Source organism: Manis javanica, chromosome 11 (genome assembly GCF_040802235.1).
Source record: "Manis javanica isolate MJ-LG chromosome 11, MJ_LKY, whole genome shotgun sequence".
NCBI classification, from domain to species: domain Eukaryota; kingdom Metazoa; phylum Chordata; class Mammalia; order Pholidota; family Manidae; genus Manis; species Manis javanica.
The window spans coordinates 82,998,790-83,026,746 of NC_133166.1; the positions used below are offsets into that span (position 1 = coordinate 82,998,790).

Genomic DNA, 27,957 nt, shown 5'->3' on the forward strand with positions numbered 1-27,957 from the left:
TGATTGCCACCATGTAAAAACATAAGCCCACTGTTACAAAAATCTCTCACTTTTAAAACAGATGCCTAGAATACGTGTGAAATCTTTTGGCTTTTAACTTTGGCTAATTGTTTTCAGCACCAAGCAGGCCAAACAAAATGTGTTTGTGCATTAGATCTGGACCTATGCCACCAGTTTGTCATGTTATGAATCATGCTAGAATATTTTATAACACCTTCCCCCAAAGTGAGAGGTTCAGTCCTTTCATGGACCAGGCCTGTTAACATACATTTATTGCAAAAGAAGCCCTAGTGGGGAGAGAAATGAGTGGCACACATTATATGAAGAATGCTTTGTTATTAATTCTTTGGCAGTACTTAGAATTGTTTTCCTGCTGGTAAGGATCACTTTGTACCAAATCACCTTCAGTGTCTCTTATCTAGGTTCTCTTGTGACTGGTGTCTTATCTAGGTTGTCTTGTGACATCTAAGTTCTACTGTGAGGAATGATTCAGTTTTATAGAATGACCCCTGGTGATTAGAGGTGCAACATGTGGCCATGGAACAGTTTTTGTTTTTGTAGCAAGCTGGCACACAGATTGATCCTACAGTAGTGACTTAGATGCTAGCTCTAAAATTAAGTGGTAATGGCTAACATTTGGACATTATTATTGTTGCCAAAGGCATATGGAACTGAATTTATGGGGGACACTAAACTTATTTTGGACTTAATTAATTTAAATATTTATTTCCTTTTTTGGGGGCTGTTACTTAGTGAGTGCAGATAGTTCCCACAGTATTGCCCTTTTTGTCAAAAAGCTTTTGTCCAGTTAGAAGGAATCACAAGGCAGAAATTCTTTTTCATCTGTTGACTTCCTCATGGTACCCAGTGTAATTTTACTTGTACTTTATTTAGTAGAGGCTTAGTACCTACTTTTGGCTTATTAATAAATAATTGTTGAGTTATTTTTTAATAGATACTGACGATTTTTGAGCTATTTGTCGGGGAAAATGGAAGTTCCTATGGCCAGGATCCTCAACTAACCCTAAACTACTTGATGATGTAATTGACCTACTGCAAGGCTAATGCTTTCACACCCATGGGCAATGAGCTATTATTGACTGAGTCACTATATAATAGAGCTGGGCCCAGTGCTCTGGGCAGAGTCAGAGACATATGTGGATTATGGACCTGCATGCAGACTGCTGGATGCAGACATGATTCTAGTGCTTGACCTACCATCACGAGAATAAAGCCAGGTATAAACCCTTTTACCCCAAGAGTGTTCTGTTGTCATTTCTTGGTCTCCTGAATTCATAGGGAACTTGCCCGAGGCTGAAAGCCTCAGGCAAGACACTATTCTAACCCTAACTGTATTAATATCAAACTCTGAGCATTTACTGAGTCAGGTTCAGCTCTAAGCAGACTCTTGGGATACAGAGATAGATTAAAGGACCTTCTGGGAAGGCCCCCAGTAGGTGGGGGCAGCACAAAAGAATTGCAGCACTCTTGATATGACCCAGCATCCATAGACATTTAAATTAGTAAAAAGGGAAACAAAAGAACTTGAGAGAGAGGGGCTTTTGGACAAATGTCACATTTCTTAGGGTAGCTTTTGGATCTAGGTGGGGAAATGAGTGCAGGGGAATTGAAGTGGGGCTGAAGGGAGAATTTTAAACTATAGAAGTCATTCTACAGCTGAAATCATTGAGCATATGTTGAACTCTTGCTGGGTTATAATCCCTCATACCATGACATTTCTGGAGTACTTTCTGAGTCAGGCGCTATGCTAGGCATTGTGGAAATATGAAAACGAATGAAGTAGGTCCTCAAGGATTCTCTAGGGGGATAAAATATTGCACAGATTTATGTAGATAAGGTTGAATATATTAGGTGCCACAAACCTACAGAAACGCGCTGAGGAAATTCAGAAAAATTACAGATTATTTCTGCAGGATCTAGGAAGGGAGGATATCTGTCCACAGCACAAGGATCATACAATATTTGTCGAGGAAAAAGTTGGTTTATTTAATCTCTACTTGTTTGTACCCCACATTTGTTACCCCAAAGGACAGAAAGGTGATGAGGGCACATTTTCTTCCCAAAAATAAATAATAGTGTTAGCGCTTTCCTGTTCTTTCCGCGAAGGTTATTTCCCTCTTCAATCTCCCCCGAGTCCCACACAACCAGCCAGAGAGCGCTTCATATGCACGCAAGACACCTTGAAAGAGGCACAGAAAAGACTAACAGGCAAGAAAAGTTACTATTCTTTAAGGGGACTTCCCTGAGGATTCCTGGGCATGAAGAATGAAAATATGCAAACGAAGTGTACGAGCAACAACGTAATCTCCCCAGACTCATAATTATCTAAGAACTCAGTAGCCGCAGGGCAGGGCTCGGGGAGGAGCGGGCTCCGGGACGCGGTTACGCTCCGGAAGGCCCCCTCCCTGGCCCCCACTCCAACCACCCAGGCCCGCGCAGGTCGTCACTCCGACCACAGCCGAAGCTAGGCTCGGCAGGGGCGTGTGCGCGTCACCGCCGGAGACAGAGCCTGCGCCTCCGCTCTCAGGAGCGCGCACGCCGCGCCGAGGGACTGCACGGGCGCGCTCCCGACTAGCTCCCTCAGCCCGCCCCCTCCTCGCCTCTTCCTGCCCGCGGCCTCCTCCCCTCCCCTCGGGCTCTCTCCCTCCGCCCTCTCAGCCGCGGAGCGAACGGGACGGGCCCGGCGGCGGAGTGCGGGCGGCGGGTGGGACGTGGGCGCCAGGCAGAGTTGTTCCGACCCTGGTCCCGAAGACGTGAGGAGGTGAGGCAAGGGCGGCCTCCGAGGGGCCGGCGGGCGTACGGGCGGCGCGGAGCCGCGGGCCGTGCCGGGGGTGTCGGCGCTGGGGGTGAGTCGGAGGACTGTCGATGTGGGGGCCGGGCCCGGGACGGGATGCGGGCGGACCCCGGGAGGCGGGCACGGGCCGGTTCGGGCTGTCGGTCGCTTCCCGGACTCCGCGGCTGTCCCGGGTGGCGGCCCGAGCCGGCGGGCGGGGTCGGCGCCCCTCACCTGGGGGCGGGGTGGTGACTCTGGCGCTCGCCGCGCGCCCCTGGCAGCCTCCCCCCTTGCCGCCTCTGCGCGGTGCCCGCTGCGGGGCTCGCAGCCCCAGCAGTCCGGGGGGCGTGTGGTTGGGGTGTCGTCTTACCCACACTCTGGCTTCTGTTCGTGACCGTGTCTCGCCCTCGCGCTCCTGGGTCTCCGCCCGGTACTTTGCTCTGGTCCTGCGGTTGATGCTTCTGGTTTAGCAGCCTGGGATGGGCTGCGTCCCGGGCAGATCTCTACCTGCAAGGAATGCCCCGCTTCAGAGCTGACCGCCTGGCCACGACAAACATCCCCCGTCCAGGTCGTGGGTGCTCAGTGTCCTGGTAACTGAACCAAAGTTTCTGAGACTGGGCTAGTACTTTGCACTGGTCGCCAACGGTGCAGGGCTGGGCTGTGCGTCAGCATGTGGAAAGGGGCCACCGCCTGCGGGAGGTGGCCGAGTGGTAGGGGATGGACTGACAGGGTTTGTTTCTGATCCCAGGGCAATGTGTCCAGGTGCTCTGTGTATTCTCCTTGTACCTCTGGGATAGGATTATCAAGTGCTAAAATTTAGGTAGTCAATTGCACAGTTGAGGGTTTCATGTAAGTGAAGGGAAACCAACCTCTGCAGTGTTGGTGAGAACTTTTGCTTGTGTGTCAGATTTCGGCGCTGTTGATAAACCGATGTCAAGGCCTGCATTTTTGGTACTGGATGGTTTAGGGAGTTTAAACACGTGGATTTTTTCTTGTACATGATGGAAGGTAGGTAGTCGCTTGTTGCAATTCTGAAAACAATTTCATGAAAACCTTCTGACTTTTCTCGTAATAGTGTTTATATCTGGCTTCTGTTACAATTCTGTAGACTATGCAATACCGTGATACAAACATCATGTTTGCTTGTGGTCAAATTAAAAGTGGATTTTCGTCCATGGAAAATTGGTCCAGAAGCTGCGAGCCCTGGAAAACTGGCCTATGATTCATTATTTCAATAGAAAGTCCCATGTGAAACTGATAATTAAATTGCAAAGGGGAAAGACTAGATGAGTTTAATGTATACATTATCACCAAATTGTATTAAATGCTTACCTGCTAGAGGAGTTGAAACAGTTAGACTGGTGTTTATATTAAATCAGTTCAAAATGTGCTCTGATATGTATTAAGTCATGGGAGGAGGGGGGAAGAAGTGGATGTAGTTGGTCAGTGCTTATGTGTGAATATATATATAGCGTACGCTGTATTCTAGAAAGCTGGAAACAAGGTAGTAGGTCCTGAGTACTGCTGGGACTCACAGTGGATACACCAATCAACATAAAAAGGTGTGACTGTAAATGTATGAAGTTTTCTTGGCCTGACTTATTTGATGGGAATTTTTTTTGGGGGGTGAATTTTTATTTATTATAGTTGTGATATTCTGAGAATTTTTGTTCCTTTGCTAATTGTTTCATGATTCAGATCATTTTCTTTTCACTCTAGTAGTCATTCTCAAGTGTTTTACTGGAATGACAGAATTTTATTAGGCATGTGAAACAAGAATTTTCATGTTTATCAGCTCAGCAGTTCTAAATGTGTGCCTTCTAAAAACTTGTAATAAAACTTTTTTTCTTTGCCTTAACCCAAACTTGAACTAGTTCAATTGCTGTATAGGTATTTGAACTCAGATGATACAGCATTAAAGCTGAAGGTCCTTTTATCCATTTCCTGGGAATAGTTAAAAGAAGGAATTCTGTTATGCCAAGTAAAAATATTATGAGGGGGAGATAGCCAGGCTTCTAGAGATTAATTTTGAAGGGAGTACTAGCTAAATAGCAAAAATTTCTTGTATTGAAGGTGTAGAACTGGGCCTGCATTCCAGCCTACCATTGTCTTGAAGTGTTGTGCAGATGATCATGACTGGATGGAGGGCGTTTGGAGAATGAAATAGATAATGTAGCCTATGGGATTCCCAAGCCCAGAGCATTTTTGCTATGTCTCACAAGTTGTACTGACTTGCTACATGTATGTAGCTCTTGCCTTATATTACTAGGTCAGCCACTGGGTCTGAGGATGACCAGCAGCCCAAGGCTTCAGGCTGTGGTACTGCAAAGATGCTCAGGAATTTTTTACAGAGAGAGTTTTATGAGCATTTGCTGCCACAGATAGCGGAGGCAGAGAAAGTAAAGACTTGCACCTGAGTTATGGTAAAATATACTCAATTTTTAATAAGAGGTTTAATATTGTGACATGAAGAAAGACATTGCTTGACTTGACTCTTTTCAGAGTGGGGAATAATTCTCATTTTATGGTCAGTATTTGATATTGGGTATAAGTACATGAACATCAGTGGACTCTAATAATGGAATTAAGCAGAACTTGCATCTCAACATTCTCTTTTCATATTTCATTTACTTTCAATATTGCACTCATTCAACAGATAGGATGCCGTAATTGTTTGCATATAGCAAGTTTCTGCTCATGCTGACTCCTTTTTGTCCTCGTTAGGTGTTTTTTAGTACAATTTTTGGGGATTTTCTTGGGAAACTTCTAGGCATGTATTCAGTTCATTTGGAGTTAGATTTGGGCAAAGATTATTAGTATATTTGAAATTTTGAGCCTTCTTGTTTTCTAAATAGCCTTAAAAATAGAAAACACAATTCCTCATAAACAGTCATGAAAAATCTGGTTACAGACTGTTGTTGTGATAGACATAGTACAGCCAAAAATATATTCAAGAAACTTCCTCTCTCCTTACCCAGTTTAGTAAGCTTAAATGACAAGTAAGAAAATAGGAAAGTTTTTCTTTTTCTTCAGTAAAAGCCTAGTTTTCCCAGAATATCAAGCCTAACAACTGTTTGCTATTTTCCCCCTCGTCTATTCTAAATTAAACAAGCACTCCAGTCCATGGCAAAAAACTTAATTCTAGTAGAGAATTCTCAGTAATGGAGGTGCATTGAGGAAAGCAAGCTTGTGCTGGAGAATTTGGCTGGGAAGCATCAGGTATAGAAATAAACCTATAGCACTGGTTTTCTCTGTACTCAATCCTCAGTGGGATGGAGGCATTGGCACAAATATCACTACTTGGATTTTTTCATACTATAGATTTCTTTTCCCTCTCCGCCTCTCCCCACAACAACCCTTTGCTAAATGAGTGGTTGCTACTGTAGCAGCGTGTTGTGTCCCTCAGGTGTGTGGGGCTGAACAAAGGCTGAGAACCTTGGCTCTTCACTGATGTTTCTTAGGCCAAATTTCCACTCCCTGGAATTTGTCTTCCAGTAATATCAATAGGCATCTCTCTTACTCTCATTTTTGAACAGAAATATAAATTTTGGTGGTAAAGAGGTTACATAGGTAACCAAGAGTGAGACTTACTGAATTGTGTAGTGCACATGGTAGAAACTGGATTATTTAGCTGAACTGTTTTGACTGTGACTCACAGTAATACTTTTGTACACTGATTCAACACACACACACACAAACTTGAACGAAAAGTTTGGTGAAATAATAGTTCTCTTTTAAGGACCTTGCTGGAGCTGCCTCATCATGCTGGCTGATGAGCAGTGGTGCCTTTCTCTTACCACCTAGCTCCACTGTTCAGTGACATCCTGGTGGTAGCTTGAAATTGACCATGGTAGGAGTATTTACACCAGGGAAATCAGCAATTGGTACATTACAGGGCTTTTTTTCTCCCTTCTGAATAGCCATTTGTTAAGCATTTACAGCACACCACTGCATCCAACAGTTTGATATTTTTTATTCTGTTTCATTTCATTGAAAAAAATGCTGGGTTTGACCCCACAAATTGGTTTTATAGCCTTCTCATGGATAATAGTCCATAATTAAAAACTGGTTCAGTTCATCCTGTTCACTTTGTAGATAACATACTAAAAGATTGAAGCTCAAGGTCATATAGCTAGTTATTAGCAAAGCCAGGTCTCCAGATTCCTTATCTAGAGTTGTTTCTAGTGGATGTCTCTCCACTAACCCAAGCTATTGGAGTGCTTAATATTTGCAGGGTATTGTGTTAAGCAGTTTGAATAGAGATGAATAGTCCATGAACCTTGACCCTGAGGCCTTTATGCTTATGTTTCAGATTAAATATGGAAACAAAGATAATGTAAGGCAGAAAGTAACAACGGGGCAAACGGATGAAGATAAGGTGCTGCAAGAGTTTAGAGAGATTACTTTTAGTTGTAAGGATGGGAGAAGACTTGACATTTAAACCATGCTTTGAAGAATGGGTAGGATTTGGACATGTGGAAATGGAAATAGGACAAATAGTATGTAGAGAAAGGTCTTTCAGGGCCAGAACCAGAGTGATCAGAAGGGTAGAGGGAAAGAGCTGGGCAAGAGAGAGTCAGCACCAGATGGTGAAAAAGCCTTGAATGCCAGTTTTCCTTTCTGCTTTTCAGCTTAACTTTCATTTTTGTCTCTGGAGTCATGCAGTACTTCCTAACATTAAATACGTTTTATATGCTGTATTCATGATTAGAGTATGACCCAGGCAGCACTTAAGTGTACTTGGAGTAAAAGCTGAAGGTAAAGGTTATTAGTGTTAGGGAAGCAACCTTGAGTTTAACCAATCCCAAAACTATTGGAAAGAAAGGGAAAATATTTTTTTTGTAAGGAGAGATCATTATTTTTTGTTTTGCCAAGTAGCATCAAATTGGTTATAGTAGATAGAGCAGGAAGCAGTTTTGAAAATCTTTTCAAAGCACCTTATAAAATATGATTTCTGAATGACTGGAGTTTAATTTTTGGAGGCAGGTCTGGTTCACGCAGAAAGACAGTTTATACAGATCCACAGCAGAGCTGACTAGCTTTCAGAATTTAGGGCAGCAAGGCAGGGTATTTTATACCACAGCCAGTTGTGAGGAATGATAGATTCTTTACTCAAAGAAGTTCTTTAGATTTCAGCACTTATGTGTTTGAGAGTCTGTATGATTATGTTTTGAAGTTTTGGATGGTGCCTTAAACCATAGGGGAATTAGGTGGCTAGAAATGAAGGTAAATGAAAGTAAATGCTGTCAATCAAATTGAAGCACTGTTGATAGTTCTCAAGGTTTTCTGTGTGCTGATGATTTCACACTTACTGCTTCTAATTAAAATGATACACAGTTTGAAGAAGCTTTACTTCTCTTTGACCCACCAGGTCTGTAAAGGTAAAAGCCCTTTTAGTGTTGCCTAGGTAACAACACATACAGAGACTGTGGGAAATGTGTGGAAAATTTTGGTAATCTTGGTGATGAAGTTACTATGGTAAATAAGTGTTTGGTTGGTAAAAAGCTAGACTACTTCTGGATAATTGGCCAAGAATTTTGGGGATGAGCTTTGGTTCCAAAATAAATATGAATTGTGTCTTTGCCATACTGTGCTCCTCATTTATTTAGGCTTCTGATACATATATTGTCCTGTCATTTTAGGTTTCAGCAGTTTCATGTGAATTGCTCTGTAAGGGAGCTCACTCCAGATAGCATGATAAGAGTTCACATGCAGCATGCCTCAGATAGCTCACACCAGTTGAATAGAGAAGTTAATCATGTCAGCACAGAGTTTTTTTTTAAAGACGGGTTAAGCTTTCCCAAATTGAGTTTATTAAAATCCTTCCAAGTTTTCTATCATTACTTTTTGTAGTACAAAGAATGATGCTGTTGTTCTTAATTTAAACTATGCAAACACTTTCTAAAGATACACATTATACACACACATATGTGTGTGTGTATATATATATATGTCTACACACACAACACCTACTAGTTGTTGGGATTTGTGGTGAAAATACAGTCTATCTGGCAGATAGCTAAAAACAAGTGGTCTGGCTCTTTGAAGACCGTCATGTGCAATAGTCACAAATGTGAAAGTAATGCAAATCCAAAGGGATTTTTTTATATGCCAAATTTCCAGGAAAGGAGCATATTTTATAAGGCAAGTGTAGAATACATTCATGTACCAGTGAAGGATTTCTCAGCCTCTTCCCACCCAACACAAACACCCATATTCTGCCCTCATTTTCAGCAGTTAGTGAAATTACAGGACACTAAAATCAGACTTCCACCACAGGGGATGCAAATAACAAACACTATTTTTAGAAAAAGTACAAACCTGTGGTTTTCAGTTTTGAAGGTTTAAAAGACAACATCAATTTTTATAAACCATATAGAAAATTATTCTATGCTTCAAGATGTATTTGTCACATTGAGGCCTCTGCTAAAAGCATGGTATAAATGCAAATGCTTGTAGAGTGGTTATTAGATATTTCCTTGAGTAGTTTGTTTCTTTGTATAAATTTAGCCTCCGATGACACTTTGAATAGATTCTGTTTTAGTTTAGTGAAAAGTCAGCCACTGAAGGGAGCCTATGCATATACTAGCAGACAGTATGTTTTCTTAGGTTGTTTTTTAGTAATTTTGTTTCAGCAGCTGTTTGCCATCAGACTGCATTCATTAATTTTTTTATTTCCACATAGTTCTTGTCTCATGAACTGTATTCTTTTCATTTTAATTGTCTCATATTTGCCCTGCTGTTAAGGGTCATGTTTGGGCTAATGTTTTGATCTGCCTTTGTCTTACTCTTTCTGAGCAAAGATATATTATTACTGGCTATCAAGTTGGTACTGAATTGTAGTTCAGTTAAAGTCTTCTTGCCTCCATTCATTTTTTCCCCCACAATATTCTCCACCCTAACACTAACGCAAGCTTCTTGGTAAAGTTAATAGGAAATTACATATTATTCAAATCCTTAGAACCACACATTTGCCAATACTAGTGAACCTGTACAATTTTGATGCATGAGTTATGCAGCTTAATTTTTCACTGAGTTGAGGCCTCTAAGTTTTTTGTTTTTAATTATGACATGCATTTTATATTTCTTGTCAACATCAACAATAGTTTTGATAGATGAAACAGGTTTTTCCTGCTGCAGTTGGTTTCACAAACAATAAAATAGCAATCTCTATCATTTGAAAATACCAGCTAAAGTTTTTAAAAGATAATCTAATAGTAGTAGGTTAGAGAAACCAGTTTGTTTAAAAATTAATGTGATAGCTTTTGCATGTAAAGTTCATTATGTTTGCATACAAATCACAGTGGAACTTTGTTATTACTGGTTGACCAATGGGTGGGGTATGAAAAATAGTCATTAAGCTGCAAATAACTAAAGCATTTTTTGCTTTTGTGGAAGACAAGGTAGGTAGAACATGGGACCTTAATTCTTGACCTAGTGCTGCTGTGAGATTTCGAGAGATATTAGATAATGTGCTTAAAATGAGGGCAGAATAATGAGATAATAATACCTTACTACTTAAGGTAGTCTTGACAATGAGTGTATGAGGTAGGAAATATTACAATATTCCCAGTTTGCAGATGAGGAAACAGGCTTAGAGAAGGTCAGCAACTTACTTAGGATCACATAGCTCATAAGAGGTAGGTCTCTCTTGCTCCTAAATGAGCCTCATAGTGACTCTCTACCGTATATTAATGATTCTTTAAATGGGGATGATGATACTTGCCCTGCCTATTTTATAGGTGGTTATGAGAATCAAAAAGGTAAGGTTTGCCAAAAAACACCTATAATATACCTGGTTTCATTTTGCTGAATAATTTTTGAGAAGCTTAAAAAAAATCTTTGAAATATATAAACACATATATTACTTTGTAATCACTAAATTAAGTTGAACCATAAAATAAAGTACATTGAACAAACAAATATTTGATAGGCTCCTATTTGCAATGTAGAAGGCATAGTTTGTGTGGGTCAAGAGGATCACTGACGAAAAGCAGAAATGTAAGAGTGTATTGAATAAAAAGTGGATTGGATAGCCTCTAGCAACCTTTAAGAAACTTCCAACATCAAGAATCTCTGAGTCTTTGTAAAGGGTAACTTCTATTCTGATACCTCAGAATAACTAGATGAAAATAACTTTTTAAATTTTAGCTTAAATCAACAGTCACCATTCTTTAAATGTCAGCATTTTGTGTGTAGGTTGAACAAGTATAAATTTGCCTGGGAAAAATGGTTATGCATTTTTGTTTTCTTCATCCCAAGATACATAGTTTTTTTGATACAGTGGCTACAACAGTTTAATAGTATGTTTCCATATGTTCTTACATAATACTTTTCTTATGACTTTCTTTGGAATTTAGATTTCTGGAGTGCATATTTTTCAAAAGAAAGTATCATTATGGGCATGAAAGGTCATTTTTATTGTATGCAGTGTTACGGCTTTATAGCTCCTTATATAGTTTGTTTCATTCTATGACATTGTTTTATTCAACAAAACAAAACTGCATTTATAAAGCAGGGTATGGGTTCCGTAATAGAGAAGCAGACATAAGAGACTATTAAGGAGTTGACAGTCATACTGGATGGAGACACAAATACTGTGGAGTAAAAGTAAGGATGGGGCTGCCTAGGATGTGTCTTACAGGAAAGTTTCAGAGGATTAACCTGGCTTTGGGTCTCAGGTAAGGCTGCATGGAATATCTGAGTTGAGTTCAAAGAAGGCAAGAGAGACATTTTAGATAAGGTATGAAAATTCGAAAATTACCCATAAAGACCTGGTGGCAGCTCTCTGAAACATTATGAAACCCCAAAGTTGATGTTATTTTTATAAGTAATTCCTTCTAAATAAAGCTATTTAGCTCTCACTGAGAACTTATTTTTACTTTATATGTGATACTTGTAGTTTTTAAGGAGCAGATTAAATGAAGGAATAATTTAGTAGTGGTGAGATGCTGTCATAAACATATGTATTGAGAATAGGATAGTGAGATTGCTGACATGACAGCAGTGAAGAACTAGGAAAAACTGTACATATAAAAACCAAATCTAAAACCATCAATAATATACAGAAAATAGCCTTGTTCAACCTAATTAGCTTTAAGATATCCACTGTATTTCTAGTAATATAGAATAATAATGAGAGTTTGTCATGTCTTCTCATAGCAAGGAAAGGTTAAATATATGGTCTATATAGTACATTTGTTAAGGTATTAAGGTTCTTATTTTAGAAGGAATTTTTTTGTATGAAATAGCATACGAAAACCAGACAAACTCTTAGTTCAGTTTTCAAATTGTTTATCCAGAATGATTGATTTCCAAAGGGTTTTGAATAACCTTAGATTTAATTTTCTTATGTATGACATACATAGACTTGCAAATTTTATGGAATACTAGACTTAGTTCAGCATAATATTTGCTATATAACACTGAAGAAATTACTTGTATAAGGTATCAGAGTTAATGTTCTTGATCATTTGGGTACCAAGTATTTTTTAGAGTGTGTACCAGGTTGTCTTTCTGCTCTGGATTACTTGTAGTTGTGATCTCAGCATAGTTATCATCATCTTGAAAGCCTTCATTGAGAATGTAGACTTTTATAAATCTCTAATTATGTACTTTCAGAGCACCCTATTTTCCTCCCTGTTGTGGTACTAATAACATTGTATCGTAACTTGTCTGTTTCTGTATTAGATTTTTAGTATAGGCTTTCCAGAGCAAAAACCATTCTGTTTAGGGCTATGAAATTGATCTACTATAGGTTTGAATCTTGGCTTTAAGTGGCATTGGGTAAGTTATCTGTAAAATGGGGATAACAGTACTTCATAGGATTATTTATCTTGAATAAGTTAATTACTGTAGAGGAGACATAGCTCAGTTCCTGGCACATAGTTAAGTTTTTATAAATGTTTCCTCCATCTTCCTTTCTTTCTTGTTGTATCTTGTACCTAGTGAGACTTTTAATAATGCTTTTCAGGTGCGTTTGTAAGCTATGTTAGAGTTGAGGTCTGCCATTAACCTTATTAAATGAAAATCCGTTAAAATGAACATTAATATATAAAAATACAGTTTTTGAGCTAGATAGAAGCTAATTATTTAGTCTCCAAATTAGATTACCAACCTGAAAAACTTCTCCAGCCCTTGTCTTGCTTTTAGTTGTTATGGTGGCGGTGGGTGGAAAGTAGATGGAAAAGATGGTATTTCAACTTGGACTTGCTGCCTTCTGACCTTGTTTACTTGTGGTAGCTATGCCTCTTAGTGCTGTCATCTTAACCCCTTTTTTTTTTTTGAGAGGGCATCTCTCATATTTATTGATCAAATGGTTGTTAACAATAATAAAATTCTGTATAGGGGACTCAATGCTCAATGCACAGTCATTAATCCACCCCAAGCCTAATTCTCGTCAGTCTCCAATCTTCTGAAGCATAACGAACAAGTTCTTACATGGTGAACAAATTCTTACATAGTGAATAAGTTCTTACATGGTGAACAGTACAAGGGCAGTCATCACAGAAACTTTCGGTTTTGATCACGCATTATGAACTATAAACAATCAGGTCAAATATGATTTATATGTGGATCCCACATTTCTCCCTTTATTATTCATCTTAACCCTTTTATGATGAGATTGTTATTGATCTATTTCTTGGGAAGGAAAGAACCCTGTGAATCTGATAGACTTACTAGCTGAGTGACCTTGGGTAAGTAGCCTTATTTCTGGTTTTATATATCTGTAAAATGAAAGTAATAATACCTCATGACTTTGTGATATTTAAGAAATAAAAAAAGTGAAGGTGCTCCATGCATGGGAGGTATTTTCAGCCCTATTACCAAGCCAGAATCCTTATTATTTCTTGTTTGCCAGTAACTTTAACTGACATCAGCAAATAAAGATATAGGAAGAGGGAGTATTGGGTGACCTCAGAGATGATGGCAGAGATTTTGCACCAGCATTTTTTATCTCAAATGGGAGACATGTATGGGAGGGCCTGTGGCTTTATGTGAAGGCTTACATGTGGAACCAGATTGGATAAGATGTGGTGTTAACATCTATATTCCTGTTTAAATTCTCATAAACCAGATGGATGGTATTTTTTAAAGGTATTAAGATGCTTACAGTGCTAAACTTTCTTGATTAGACAATGGTGTTTCATTGAGTTGAGTTCAATTTATTCAAGGCTGTAGATTGTTGAATTGTTTTTCTGTGATAATGTATTGAGACATTTCTAGGAATAAAGTATTTTTTTCCCCCTCTTTTCCTTTTTAATGGCACAAGCTATTGAAATCTATACTGTTGCTACTGCTAGTTGTACCTGCCATTTCATTACATCTCTTATGTTTGCAAGGCACAGTGTCATGTGCTTGGAGGAACATAAAGAAGCATAAGGCACAAACTGTCTTTTAGTAACTTGAAAGTCGTATACACATTTATTAAAAGTAACTGATTTTTAAAAAGAGGAGAATTGTTGGCTGAAACAAACATCTTACTCTCTGAGCCTAGGATCATTTGTTTAAGGTAAATAGTTTTGCTTGGAAAAAAAAAGTCTTAAGTTGTATATACTTGTGTCAAAAATTAATAGAAAAGTTGGAAACAAGTTTCTGACTAAAGTTAATTTTTTCATTTTATTTGAAAATCCTTATTAGAATTGTCTTAATTCCTTCACAGTATCCTCTAAGGATTTAAAAAATTATGAATCTTAAGGTGTCTTTGTCACCTTCAAATGACTTTTTCATGGAAAAGTTGGTTGGTTATTTTATGTATCTTTCCAAATTAGATTAAGTTAAATCATGATTTAGATATTTTCCTATGACAGTATTTTATCTTAATTTGTGTATCACTTGAAAAAAATCGAATTAGTGCCATATTTATTATTAAATATGTTTGTAATATCTTTTCTACTTAAATGGCACAGATTTAGGTCAAAAGAATCATGTCTCCCTCCCATCCCCTCTGTACCTTGACTAATATTGGATTTAAGAAAATCTCTAAGCAGAATGCTATCTCCTTAGATTTTCCTGTTGCTGACTTCTTGTCATTCAGATCTCAGCTCTCTCTTAATTTTTTGTGCATCATTCCCAAAACGTCCCATCTGAACTGGTCCCTTCATCCTGTAGTCTTGTTCTGCCACATTGCCCTATGTGGTCTAATTCAAAACGCTTGTCTCTGTCATAGAGACTAACTTCCTTCCTTCCTTTTTTATTTACTCTTTTCTTCCCTGCCCTCAGCAGCATATAAACTCCTTGAGAACAGCGACTTAACTGGTTTTATCTTTAGAGCTTGGAATAAAGCACTCAGTAAAATTATGTTGATAACAGAATGAAGCAGATATTATTGGGCCTAACTAGCTTTAAGACCTCCTCAAAAGTTATTTCACTTTCCTCTGCCTTGGTTTCTTCCTTTGCAAAATGAGTGTGGGATTGGGGAGGAAAGAGATCGAATTAGATTATCTATAAAATCCCTGCTATTTAAAGGTTTGCTATTAGCTTGATGTGATCTTTGTGTTCTGTTCTAATAGTGTTGATGAATTTGTACTGAGTTACTTAATTACTTCCTTACTCGGTCTTCTCTTGAAACCAGTAGTGCATATTTATATTTGCCAGATTACTGAGAGCACTGGACAGTGAATTCTGATTGTAGTCAGGTTTCTTGGTATATCTGGTTTTATTAAAGAGATGAGATCTGCAGCATGATTAATGTTTTGATGATGAAATATATTAAGATAAATTTATATGATATATCCATTTAGTAGGTAGAACTGATCTTTTTCGTACTTGCTTTAAATATCAGGAAATTTGAGTCCTCTCAACTTTTTAGTTTCTGAGAGTTATGATTTACATGAAATGAACCTTGAGATAATGTGTAAGTTAAATGAGAGTTTAAATAAAAAGTAATGTTTGTAGTAATTTCTGGAAGACAATGGGGATTATAAACTATAGTTTTTCATTTGGCCCATGTGACTAGAATTTTAGATAGCTATCCCTTTCATTCGTCACTTGAAAAGCTTTGTTATTGTAATGAACAAAAACAATTTTTGAAATGGGTAAAGGAAATGAGCAAACAGTTGATAGCAGAGGAAATAAAACCTACAAGCAACTGGTAGAAGAATGTTAGATCTTATCAGTAATCAAAGAAGTGCTTATTAAAGCAAAACGAAATGCTGTTTTATTCCTTTCAAGTTTTAAAATAGTAATATGTAATGCTGCTTCAATTTTAATAAAGCAGGCATATTCAAATATTGTAATTTGGCATCTAGAATAATTAGGCAGTTTACAATCTTTTTTTTTTCTGCTAAGTTTTTTTTTATTAAGGTATCATTGATATACACTCTTATGAACGTTTCACATGAACAACAATGTGGTTACTACAGTCACCCATATTATCGAGTCCACCCCATACCCCATTGCGGTCACTGTCCATCAGTGCAGTAAGATGCCACAGAGTAACTACTTGTCTTCTCTGTGCTATACTGTCTCCCCCATGACTCCCCACAACCCCTGACACCATATGAACTAATAATGATACTCTTCAATCCCCTTCTCCCTCCCTCCACACCTGCCCTCCACCACCCCTCTGCTTTGGTAACCGCTAGTCCCTTCTTGGAGTCTGTGAGTCTACTGCTATTTTGTGCCTTCAGTTTTGCTTCATTGTTATACTCCACAAATGAGGGAAATCATTTGGTATTTCTCTTTCTCTGCCTAACTTATTTCACTGACCATAATACTCTCTAGTTCCATCCATGTTGTTGCAAATGGTAGGAGTTGTTTTTTTCTTATGCTGAATAGTATTCCATTTTGTATATGGAATCTTCTTTATCCATTCATCTACTGATGGACTCTTAGATTGCGTCCATTTCTTGGCTATTGCTGTGGTAAACATAGGGGTGCATGTGTCTTTTTGAATCAGGGATCTTGTTTTCTTTGAGTAAATTCCTAGGAGTGGAATTCCTGGGTCAAATGGTATTTCTACTTTTAATTTTTTGAGGAACCTCCATATTGTTTTCCACAATGGTTGAACTAGTTTACATTCCCACCAGCAGTGTAGGAGGGTTTCCTGTTCTCTGCATCCTCACCAGCATTTGTTGGTCCTAGACTTTTTGATGTTGGCCATCCTAACTGGTGTGAGGTGATATCTCATTGTGATTTTAATTTGCATTTCCCTGATAATTAGCGATGTGGAGCATCTTTTCATGTGCCGGTTGGCCATCTGAATTTCCTATTCGGAGAATTGTTCATATCCTCTGCACATTTTTTAATTGCGTTATTTGTTTTTTGGTGTTGAGGTATGTGAGTTCTTTATGTATTTTGGATGTTAACCCCTTGTCGGATAAGTGATTTACAAATATATTCTCCCATACTGTAGGATGCCTCTTTGTTCTGCTGGTGGTGTCCTTAGCTATACAGAAGCTTTCTAGCTCGATGTAGTCCCATTTGTTTATTTTTGCTTTTGTTTCCCTTGCCTGAGGAGATGCATTCAGGAAAAAGTTGTTCATGTTTATATTCAAGAAAATTTTGCCGGTGTTTTCTTTTAAGAGTTTTATGGTTTCATGACTTACATTCAGGTCATTGATCCATTTCGAGTTTACTTTTGTGTATGGGGTTAGATAATAATCCAGTTTCATTCTCTTGCATGTCGCTGTTCAGTTTTGCCAACACCAGTTGTTGAAGAGACTGTCATTTCCCCACTGTATAGCTATTGCTCCCTTATTGTATATTAATTGACCATATATTGTTGGGTTTATATCTGGGCTCTCTAGTATGTTCCTCTGGTCTATGTTTCTGTTCTTGTGCCAGTACCAAATTGTCTTGATTATTGTGACTTTGTAGTACAGCTTGAGGTTGGGAAGCATAATACCCTCTGCTTTATTCTTCCTTCTCAGGATTGCTTTGGCTATTCAGGGTCTTTTGTGGTTCCATATGGATTTTAGAACTATTTGTTGTAGTTGAAGAATGTTGTTGGTATTTTGATAGGGATTGCATTGAATCTGTAGATTACTTTAGGCGGGATGGCCATTTTGACAATATTGATTCTTCCTATCCATGATCATGGGATGTATTTCCATTTACTGGTATCTTCTTTAAATTCTCTCATGGGTGTCTTGTAGTTTTCAGGATATAGGTCTTTTCACTTCCTTCAGTAGGTTTATTCCTAGGTATTTTATTCTATTTGATGCAATTGCGAATGGAATTGTTTTCCTGATTTCTCTCTCTGCTAGTTCATCGTTAGTGTATAGGAATGCCGCAGATTTCTGTGTATTAATTTGGTATCCTGCAACTTCGCTGAATTCAGATACTAGTTCTAGAGTTTTTTTAAAAATTTTGATATCATTAATGCACAATTACTTGAACATTATGGTTACTAGACTCCCCCCATTATCAAGTCCCCCCCACATACCCGATTACAGTTACTGTCCATCAGCGTAGTAAGATGCTGTAGAATCATTATTTGTCTTCTTTGTTTATACTGCCTTTCCCTTGTCCCCCACCCCCTACAGCTAATAGCAATGCCCCATTTTCCCCCTTATTCCTCCCTTCCCACCCACCCTTCCCAGTCCCTTTCCGCTTGGTAACTGTTAGTCCATTCTTGGGTTCTGTGAGTCTGCTGCTGTTTTGTTCCTTCAGTTTTTTCTTTGTTCTTATACTCCACAGAAAGGTGAAATCATTTGATACTTGTCTTTCTCTGCCTGGCTTATTTCACCAAGCATAATACCCTCTAGCTCCATCCATGTTGTTACAAATGGTAGGATTTGTTTTCTTCTTATGGCTGAGTAATATTCCATTGTGTATATGTACCACATCTTCTTTATCCATTCATCTACTGATGGACACTTAGGTTGCTTCCATTTCTTGGCTATTGTAAATAGTGCTGTGGTAAACATAGGGGTGCATCTGTCTTTTTCAAACTGGGCTGCTGTATTCTTAGGGTAAATTCCTAGGAGTGGAATTCCTGGGTCAAATGGTATTTCTATTTTGGGTTTTTTGAGGAACCTCCATACTGCTTTCCACAATGGTTGAAGTAGTTTACATTCCCACCAGCAGTGTAGGAGGGTTCCTCTTTCTCCACATCCTTGCTAACATTTGTTATTTGTCTTTTTGATGTTGGCCATCCTAACTGGTGTGAAGTGATATCTCATTGTGGTTTTAATTTGCATTTCTCTGATGATTAGTTATGTGGATCATCTTTTCATGTGCCTGTTGGCCATCAGAATTTCTTCTTTGGAGAAGTTCTGTTCAGCTCCTCTGCCCATTTTTTAATTGGCTTATTTGCTTTTTGTTTGTTGAGGTGTGTGAGCTCTTTATATAATTTGGATGTAAACCCTTTATCAAATATATCATTTCTGAATATATTCTCCCTTACTGTAGGATGTCTTTTTGTTCTACTGATGGTATCCTTTGCTGTACCGAAGCTATTTAGTTTGGTATAGTCCTACTTGTTCTTTTTTGCTTTTGTTTTTCTTGCCTAGGGAGATATGTTCATAAAGAAGTTGCTCATGTTTATGTCCAAGAGATTTTTGCCTGTATTTTTTTCTAAGAGTTTTATGGTTTCATGACTTACATTCAGGTCTTTGTTCCATTTTTAGTTTACTATTCTGTATGGTGTTAAACAGTAATCCAGTTTTATTCTCTTACATGTAGCTGTCCAGTTTTGCCAACAGCAGCTGTTGAAGAGGCTGTCATTTCCCCACTGTATATCCATGGCTCCTTTATCGTATATTAATTGACTGTATATGCTTGAGTTTATATCTGGAGTCTCTATTCTGTTCCATTGGTCTATGGGTCTGTTCTTGTGCCAGTACCAAATTGTAGTTCTAGAGTTTCTGAGTGGATTCTTTAGGATATTTTATGTACAGTATCATGTAATCTGCAAACAGTGACAGTTTTACTTCTTCATTACCAATCTGGATGCCTTCTGTTTCTTTGTGTTGTCTGATTGCTGTGGCTAGGACCCCCAGAACTATGTTGAATAAAGTGGGGAGAGTGGGCATCCTTGTCTAATTTCCGATCTTAAAGGAAAAGCTTTCAGCTTCTTGCTGTTAAATATGATGTTGGATATGGGTTTGTCATATATGGCCTTTATTATGTTGAGGTACTTGCCCTCTATACCCATTTTGTTGAGAGTTTTTATCATGAATGAGTGTTGAATTTTGTCGAATATTTTTTCAGCATCTATGGAGATGATCATGTGGTTTTTGTCCTTCTTTTTGTTGATGTGGTGTATGATGTTAATGGATTTTTGAATACTGTACCATCCTTGCATTCCTGAAATAAATCCCACTTGGTCATGACGGCTGAACTTTCTGAAACATTTTTGAATTTGGTTTGCTAATATTTTGTTGAGTATTTTTGTATCTATGTTCATTAGGGATATTCGTATTTTCTTTTCTTTTTTGTGGTGTCTTTGCCCGGTTTTAGTATTTGAGTGTTGCTGGACTTATAGAATGAGTTTGGAAGTGTTCCCTCCTCTTCTGCTTTTTGGAAAACTTTAAGGAGGGTGGGTATTAGGTCTTCTCTAAGCATTTGATAAAATTCAACAGTGAAGCCATCTGGTCTAGGGGTTTTGTTCTTTGGTAGTTTTTTGATTACCAGTTCAATTTCATTGCTGGTAATTGCTCCATTCAGATTTTCTGTTTCTTCCTGGGTCAGCCTTGGAAGATTTTATTTTTCTAGAAAGTTGTCCATTTCTTCTACATTATCCAATTTGTTAGCATAGTATTCTCTAATAATTCTTTGTATTTCTTGGTGTCTGTAGTGATTTTTCCTTTCTCATTTCTGATTCTATTTATGTGGATAGACTCTTTTTTTCTTGATAAGTCTGGCTAGGGGTTTGTCTATTTTATTTATTTTCTCAAAGAAACAGCTCTTGGTTTCATTGCTTCCTTCTATTGTTTTATTGTTCTCAATTTTGTTTATCCCTTCTCTAATCTTTATTATGTCCCTTTTTCTACTGACATTGGGCCTCATTTGTTTTTCTTTTTCCCATTTCATTAATTGTGAATTTAGACTGTTCATTTGGGATTTTTCCTCCTTCTGTAAATAGGCCTGAATTGCTATATACTTTCCCCTTAGAACTGCCTTCACTGTGTACCACAGACTTTGTGGTGTTGAATTATTGTTGTCATTTGTCTCTGTATATTGCTTGATCTCTGTTTTTATTTGGTTATTGATCCATTGATTATTTAGGAACATGTTGTTAAGCCTCCATGTGTTTGTGGGCTTTTTTGTTTTCTTTGTGTAATTTATTTTTCGTTTCATACTTTTGTGGTCTGAGAAGTTGGCTGGCACAATTTCAATCTTTTTCAATTTACTGAGGCTCTTTTTGTCACCTGCTATGTGATCTATTCTGCAAATGTCCCATGTACACTTGAGAAGAATGTATATCCTGCTGGTTTTGGGTGGAGTGTTCTATGGATGTCTGTTAGGTCCATCTGTTCTGATGCGTTGTTCAGTGCCTCTGTGTCCTTATTTTATGTCTGGTTGATCTGTCTTTTTAAGTGAGTGGTGTGTTAAAGTCTCCTAAAATGAATGCATTGCATTCTATTTCCCCTTTTAATTCTGTTATTATTTGTTTTATATATGTAGGTGCTCCTATGTTGGGTGTATAGATATTTATAATGGTTGTATCATCTTGTTGAACTGACCCCTTTATTATTATGTAATGTCCTTCTTTGTCTCTTGTGACTTTCTTTGTTTTGAAGTCTATTTTGTCTGATCTAAGTACTGTTGCTCTTGCTTTTTTTTCTCCCTATTATTTACATGAAATGTCTTTTTCCATCCCTTCACTTTTAGTCTGTGTATGTTTTTGGGTTTGAAGTGAGTCTCTTGTAGGTGCTTCCTTCTATTGTTTTATTGTTCTCAATTTTGTTTATCCCTTCTCTAATCTTTATTATGTCCCTTTTTCTACTGACATTGGGCCTTGTTTTTTTATCCATTCTGTATGTAACTGTCTTTTGATTGGTGCATTCGGTCCATGTACATTTAGGGTGATTATCGATTGATATGTACTTCTTGCCATTGTAGGCTTTGGATTTGTGGTTACCAAAGGTTCAAGGGCAGCTTCCTTACTATCTTACAGTCTGTCTTAACTTGCTTATTATGCTTTTTTAAACATCATCCAAAGGTTCTTTTTTCCCCTCCTCCACTCTTTATATATTAGGTGTCATATTCTGTATTCTTTGTGTATCTCTTGACTATGACTTCCTTTGTAAGTAGTTAATTTTTCATTTGCTTAGTGATTAATTGTTCTACTTACTTTACTATGGTTTTATTTTTAGTCATTGTTTTGCTCTAAACAATAAAGAATGGTTAAAATTTATAGTTAAGTATGTCTGTGTCTTTTGCATAGACCCCTGCTCCAATTCCACCTCAACCAGCAGAAGTAGTAGTCATTTCAGTTATTCAGAGGTTTATTTCCCAATTTGTCCATATCCATGTACTTTTATTTTCTTTCCTATTTGACCATTTTATTGCTCAATTGTAGTTCTGCTAGTATGGACATATAAAGGTAAAGGGAAGAGAGAGTGATCATGTGTGTTAGGTGATGGTATTTGGAAAAGTTGTTTAAAGTAGGGAATCAAGAAAACATAACACATATCATACCTTAAACATGTTAACTTGAAATCTATGTGTACTTTCATTTACGAAGCTTTGATGTAGGGTCAAGGCCTAACATTTTGTGTCTTGGTTTTTCTTACATACACCTCACCTATAGGGCTTCATTTTAGATTTTTTAGTGCACTTAGCATAAAACCTTGAATCTTTAACACATGGTACACAACTGTACATTATCTGGCTCCTTGCCAGTATCTAGAAATCTGCTCTTCCTCTAGTTCTCTGTGATTGTTACACTAGCTTTTCAATTTTTGAAACTTGGTTTAGAGCCTTTCTACGTGCTGTTCTCATAACCTGGAATGGTCTTTTCTCCAAATCTTTGAGTGGAGAATCTTATCTCAAATGACCTCTTCTCTTAGATAGGCATCGTTAGTATTCCCTTAGTATTCCAGTCTGAAGTAGGATACTCCCCCCACTAATACTACCCTGTTATTTTCCATCATTTTATTTGCCACCTTTGATAAGTGTATATTCGTGTTTATTTGTTGATTTTCTGCCTTTTTTACAAGACTGAAGGAAGCATGAAGGCAAGGGTCATATAGATTAGATTTACCATGGTATAATAGCTTGTGCTTACAGTGTGTCTAGCATATGAGAAGGTTAAAAATTTGTAGACTTAATTAAATGTTTATTGATTGCATGCAATGTTTCATGCACAGTAGGAGCATTAATAAATAAAATGCACTTAGTCACCTTATTTGTAGTTTATAGAATAGTGGAAGTACATCCAATATGCATCATATTTAATAAAAGATAGGACATTAAATATTTCAGATGATAATAGAACATGCAAATTTTATATGAAAATAAATAGAATCTTTTTAAAATGGTAAGAAAATATTGCTTATCCTTTTAAAATAGTCATCCATTTTTCATTGATACTATCTGAAGGATTTTCATAATCTTGAGGAAAGCTTTGAAAAGCTAGGAAGATCATAAGCACCATTATTAATAATTACAGTCTTTTCCTAAAGTAATTAAGATTTTCCTTGTGACTCTGCGTAATGTAGTAATACTTGCCCTCTAGAGAACTGAAAGTAGAGCATAGGTAATTAAAGCTAAACTAATTTACTTCAGTTCTGATTTGTTATATGTCTAAAGATATGTTGCCCTCAGTAAGATGTGCTGGGATAAGCAGAATGGCAGGCATCATTTGTAAAAGTTTTCCTTCTTAATCGTGGTTTTGTTTTTTGCATGACCAGAAACACTCTGATTTGAAAGGGTACACCATATTTCAGAACTGTGTGCAGTAAATATTTAGGTTTTATCTTTATATTAAGTATACTGGTTTGAGGAAAAACAGATTTATCTGTCAGATCATAAAACATTTTTTGTTTTCTGCTTTTTTCTCTTTCTCTTCTTGACTTTCTCCTTAACTCTAACCATGGTCTTTTACCTGCTTGGTATGCCATGTTCAGCCTTGCTTGTTGCCTGCTGGTCTTCATCAGCCCGTGAACAGAGAACAATACTGGAAGATGCTTGGGGCATAACCAGGGAAGTTCCTGCAGTAACAAGAGAGGCTGAGTCAGGAGCGTTCTGTACACAGGGAAACATTTGGCTCATCAAAGTAAGCAGAGGTCTAGGAAGGCTCCTATATTAATAAAGGGAAAGATGGACTAGACTATAAAGCTTGGAATTAAGAGTGTAGATCTGAGTACACAGATGGAATCCAATTTCTGAGCAGCATCAACAGCTGGTGTTGTTGACTTTTTTTTTTTTCAGAGTGGTCAGAGTATTAGACCAAATGGCCTGAAGATTTCATAGATTGAAGTAAGTGCATGTTCAAAAACAGATTGGCTCTGAAACCTTATGGTTAGATATAAAAGGATGTTATGGTGCTGGCTTATTTTGTGAATGATATTGCCTGTACCTCTGGTTCTCTTGATATTGCTGGTGTATTTCATTAACAGTGGCTTGGTCTTAGGCCCTGGCTATTTATCTAATTGTACTGCACATGTTAGATGGAGGTTTTTAAGAGGGTCTGATTAAGTCACTTCTGCGCCTCTCCAGGTTCTGAACTAATTGAGAACAGAAACAATGACCTAAACGTGGGACAAAATATTGAGCTTTATTCCTGGTAGAGGTGTATCGTAAAATATGGCGAGGATTCCACTATTATTACTTTACTTAGCAAAAAGTGAAAGCCCATACTTGGAAGAACAGAGGAATAGGGTTTCCTTTTCAGTGCAGTGAATCATGACACCTGCCATAGCCACAGTCCCCTGAGATTGAAACTTTGGGTGGGAAACTAGGCAGGCGTGTTTTAAACCTGGTCCCTCCACACACCCCTCCCCGCCATGCCACCATGGGAGTTGAGCAATGAGAGGGGTGAGTCATTGTAGGAGACAAACCTATGAAGTGAGATTGATTTGGCTGCTTCAAATCTGAACTCCATACTTAATTAGATTTATCAACTAGAACAAATTATTTAATCTTTTCAATGTGGTCCTTCATTTGTAAGGTGGGAAAACAGTGATTGTTGTGAACATAAACAAAAAGATGACTAAAATGCCCAATACTGTTTGGTTTATAGTGAGCATTTAGTAAATAATAGTAATAAAATATAACATAGTATGTGATACTTGATACATTCCTTAATTGTACTGTTAATAGAAAACATGTATCACCTCAAATTAATATCGCATATTTGACCCACTCATTTTAAAAGCAGAAGACTACAATTACATTTATGTGGATGTACCTTTATATTGCAGACTTGACCATATGAATACTATACAGACTACCTATTACAGGTTTTTATTTTCTTGTCAGAGTAAAAATCTCAATGATATTCTCCATATTTGGGGGGGAAGGAAGCCCCCAAATATGGGTCAGTTAGTGAACATTTGTTCTTGTGTGTCTTAAGTGTAATTTGAAATAGGAGTTTTAATTTGAGCCAGTGTGTTGGTATTTTGAAAAAAAAAAGGTGTTATTAATGAGTATAGCAGAGTTTACAAAAAGCATTGACCTTTCCTACACTATATCGATGCCTTCTACATAATTATTGATTAATAATATTTGTTGACTTGCCTTTTGCTATATACTCATTTACTCAGATACGTTAAGGGAGATCCTAAGGTACTTCATTAAGGTTTGAATATATGTAACCAGATAAACAGCCCCTTTATGGAATGAAAAGTGGTTAAAACATAAGTTTAGTTGTATAGTTTGGTGCTAGAAATTGTAACAAGGCCTGAGATTTCTGGTACTAAATTATATTGTTCTTTGGGGAGGGAATTCTGGACCAGTTACTATTTACTGATTTGGTTGTAAAAATGTGCATGAAGAAAGCCATTTAAGACATGGCTTTACTGAGTTTCTTAAGTTGTTTTATTTTTGGATATATCAAGTACAAGTTTCATTTCTGTGTTTCTCCAACTGTTTATCTTCATTAGTCTCTTGATAGAACACATTGAAATATTTTCTTGGCTTAAGGAGTTTGATATATTTTGACAGTACTATGACAAGTTGTAAAAGGTCTCATTTTTAAGAAACTTTTATCTTCTACTGGTTTGTCACAACATCAGGTGTTACTGAAGTTGTGTGCTAGGGCTATTATGAAAGAGTAATATCTACCAGTATCTAGTATATTACGTATGAATTACTTAAGTGATACACATGAATAAAAAAGTCAGGAACAGAAATTAAAGGTGCTGAGGTGGCTTTGACTAATGGGAGGAAAGTTATTTGCTAATATTTGAAAAATAAGTGAAGTTCAGATGTAGAGTCAACTACTCTGGTTTCTGTGTTGATGGAAACAATTTCCCATTTGTAGAACTTGGTTTAGAGGTGGTAATTTTGATATAATATATTTGACTTTTTATATAAATTCCTTTGTTCAAAATAGGAGAGGATTACTGCCTCATTTTTCTCCTTTAGGAAAAAAGCACAGCAAATAACATGTAGCTGTGTGTTAGAAAGGTCAGTTGGAGAATTTAAGTGGGGATAAAAATCCTTTGATTTCTTACTTTGTGTGCTTGGGTGTTCGATTTACAGTTGTTAAATTCCCAAGTGTGAACTTTTTGAATCAAGAAAGGATTGGTTAGATTAAGTAGCATCACTATGTTTATGTTTATGTTTATGTTTGTTTATATTTACTGTCTGAGTCTACTCATACCCATAAGAAATAATCATATTTTTTTGTATTTGTCACCTATGCTCTGTTTTTAAAGTTAGAAATACTTGCTTATTTCACTATTACCAGCTGTAATTTAGCCAGGTTAAATGAAAATATCTGTGGTTAAACTGAACTTCAAATCTCCTAGCAATTTAGTAATATAAAAATGCCTTAGGAAAATCAAATTTTTTTTTTTTTGAGAGGGCATCTCTCATACTTATTGATCAAATGGTTGTTAACAATAAAATTCAGTATAGGGGGGTCAATGCTCAATGTACAATCATTAATCCATCTCAAGCCTAACTCTTGTCAGTCTCCAATCTTCTGAAGCATAATGAACAAGTTCTTACATGGTGAACGAATTCTTACATAGTGAATAAATTCTTACATGGTGAACAGTACAAGGGCATTCATCACAGAAACTTTTGGTTTTGATCACGCATTATGAACTATAAACAATCAGGTCAAATATGAATATTCGTTTGATTTTTATACTTGATTTATATGTTGATCCCACATTTCTCCCTTTATTATTATTATTATTATTATTATTATTATTTTTAATAAAATGCTGAAGTGGTAGGTAGATGCAAGATAAAGGTAGAAAACATAGTTTAGTTTTGTAAGAGAGCAATTGTAGATGATCAGGTGTGTGCCTGTAGACTATGTGCTATTCCGAGCTAGACAAGGGCAATAAAACATCCACGGATACAGAAGACTTCTCTCAAAGCAGGGGGGATGAGGTTCTGAGCCTCACCTCTGTTGATACCCAATTTCTCACCTGATGGCCCCCCTGCGACTGTGCCTGTCTTAGGTTGTTCCTCCCTTGAGGAATCTTACCCGTCTCTGGCTAACCAGTCATCTTCCGGGGCCATACAGGGAAATGTAAAGTTGGTAAGTGAGAGAGAAGCCGTATTGTTTGAAAAGGTTAGCTTTTTACTTCTTTGCAGATTTATGCCCTGTGGCTTCTATGCCCAGCACTTGTCTCGAGGTATCTTTACCACCTGGAGGAATTATGATACTCGGTAACTTCGATATGAGGCACGAATTCTATTTAAGGGTTGTAATTAGGAAGGAAGAAGAAAAGCTATAGAGGTAGCATATGGAAGAAAACGTGGGAGGATTGATTATTTCTTTGACATATCTTCTTGTAGAGTACCTTAAGTATGTATAGGTTTTAAACTACTAACTAATTTGCACTCACATATTAACATAATAGGAATACATTGACATAAACAAAGCAAATCTATAATTACCATCCATCTCCAGTGAAGCCAAGAAAACCATTTAGGCACCCTAGGCATTTGTGAAAATTTGTCTATGATATGATGGATATTGTCCAACTGTACTTGAACAGTCTGAGAAAGATCAGACAAATTAAAGCAGCCCATTTCTGGGATCTGTTCACCTCCCATATGTTCTTTTAACCGTAGATAGTCTATAG

At 37.4% G+C, this 27,957-nt stretch overlaps 2 protein-coding genes across 6 annotated transcripts in view; one reads left to right on the forward strand and one right to left on the reverse strand.

The window, feature by feature from the left end:
• Positions 1-2,485: 2,485 nt before the first annotated feature.
• Positions 2,486-3,351, reverse strand: LOC140844699 (uncharacterized). The gene is made up of 3 exons (XM_073217730.1): positions 3,302-3,351; positions 3,165-3,255; positions 2,486-3,028 (listed from the first exon to the last, which is right to left on the reverse strand). Exons 1-3 carry the CDS (start codon positions 3,349-3,351, stop codon positions 2,486-2,488), a joined length of 684 nt encoding a protein of 227 aa, XP_073073831.1.
• RABGAP1L (RAB GTPase activating protein 1 like) overlaps positions 2,647-27,957 on the forward strand; it is a 685,104-nt gene continuing 659,793 nt past the window's right edge. For 4 of the 5 annotated variants that reach the window (XM_073216783.1, XM_037013728.2, XM_037013726.2 and 1 more), the window contains exon 1: positions 2,732-2,867. The gene's annotated coding sequence lies outside the window, so the exon portion shown is untranslated. Of the gene's footprint in view, positions 2,868-27,957 lie in introns of all 5 variants that reach the window. The other variant, XM_073216782.1, reaches the window with a different exon arrangement.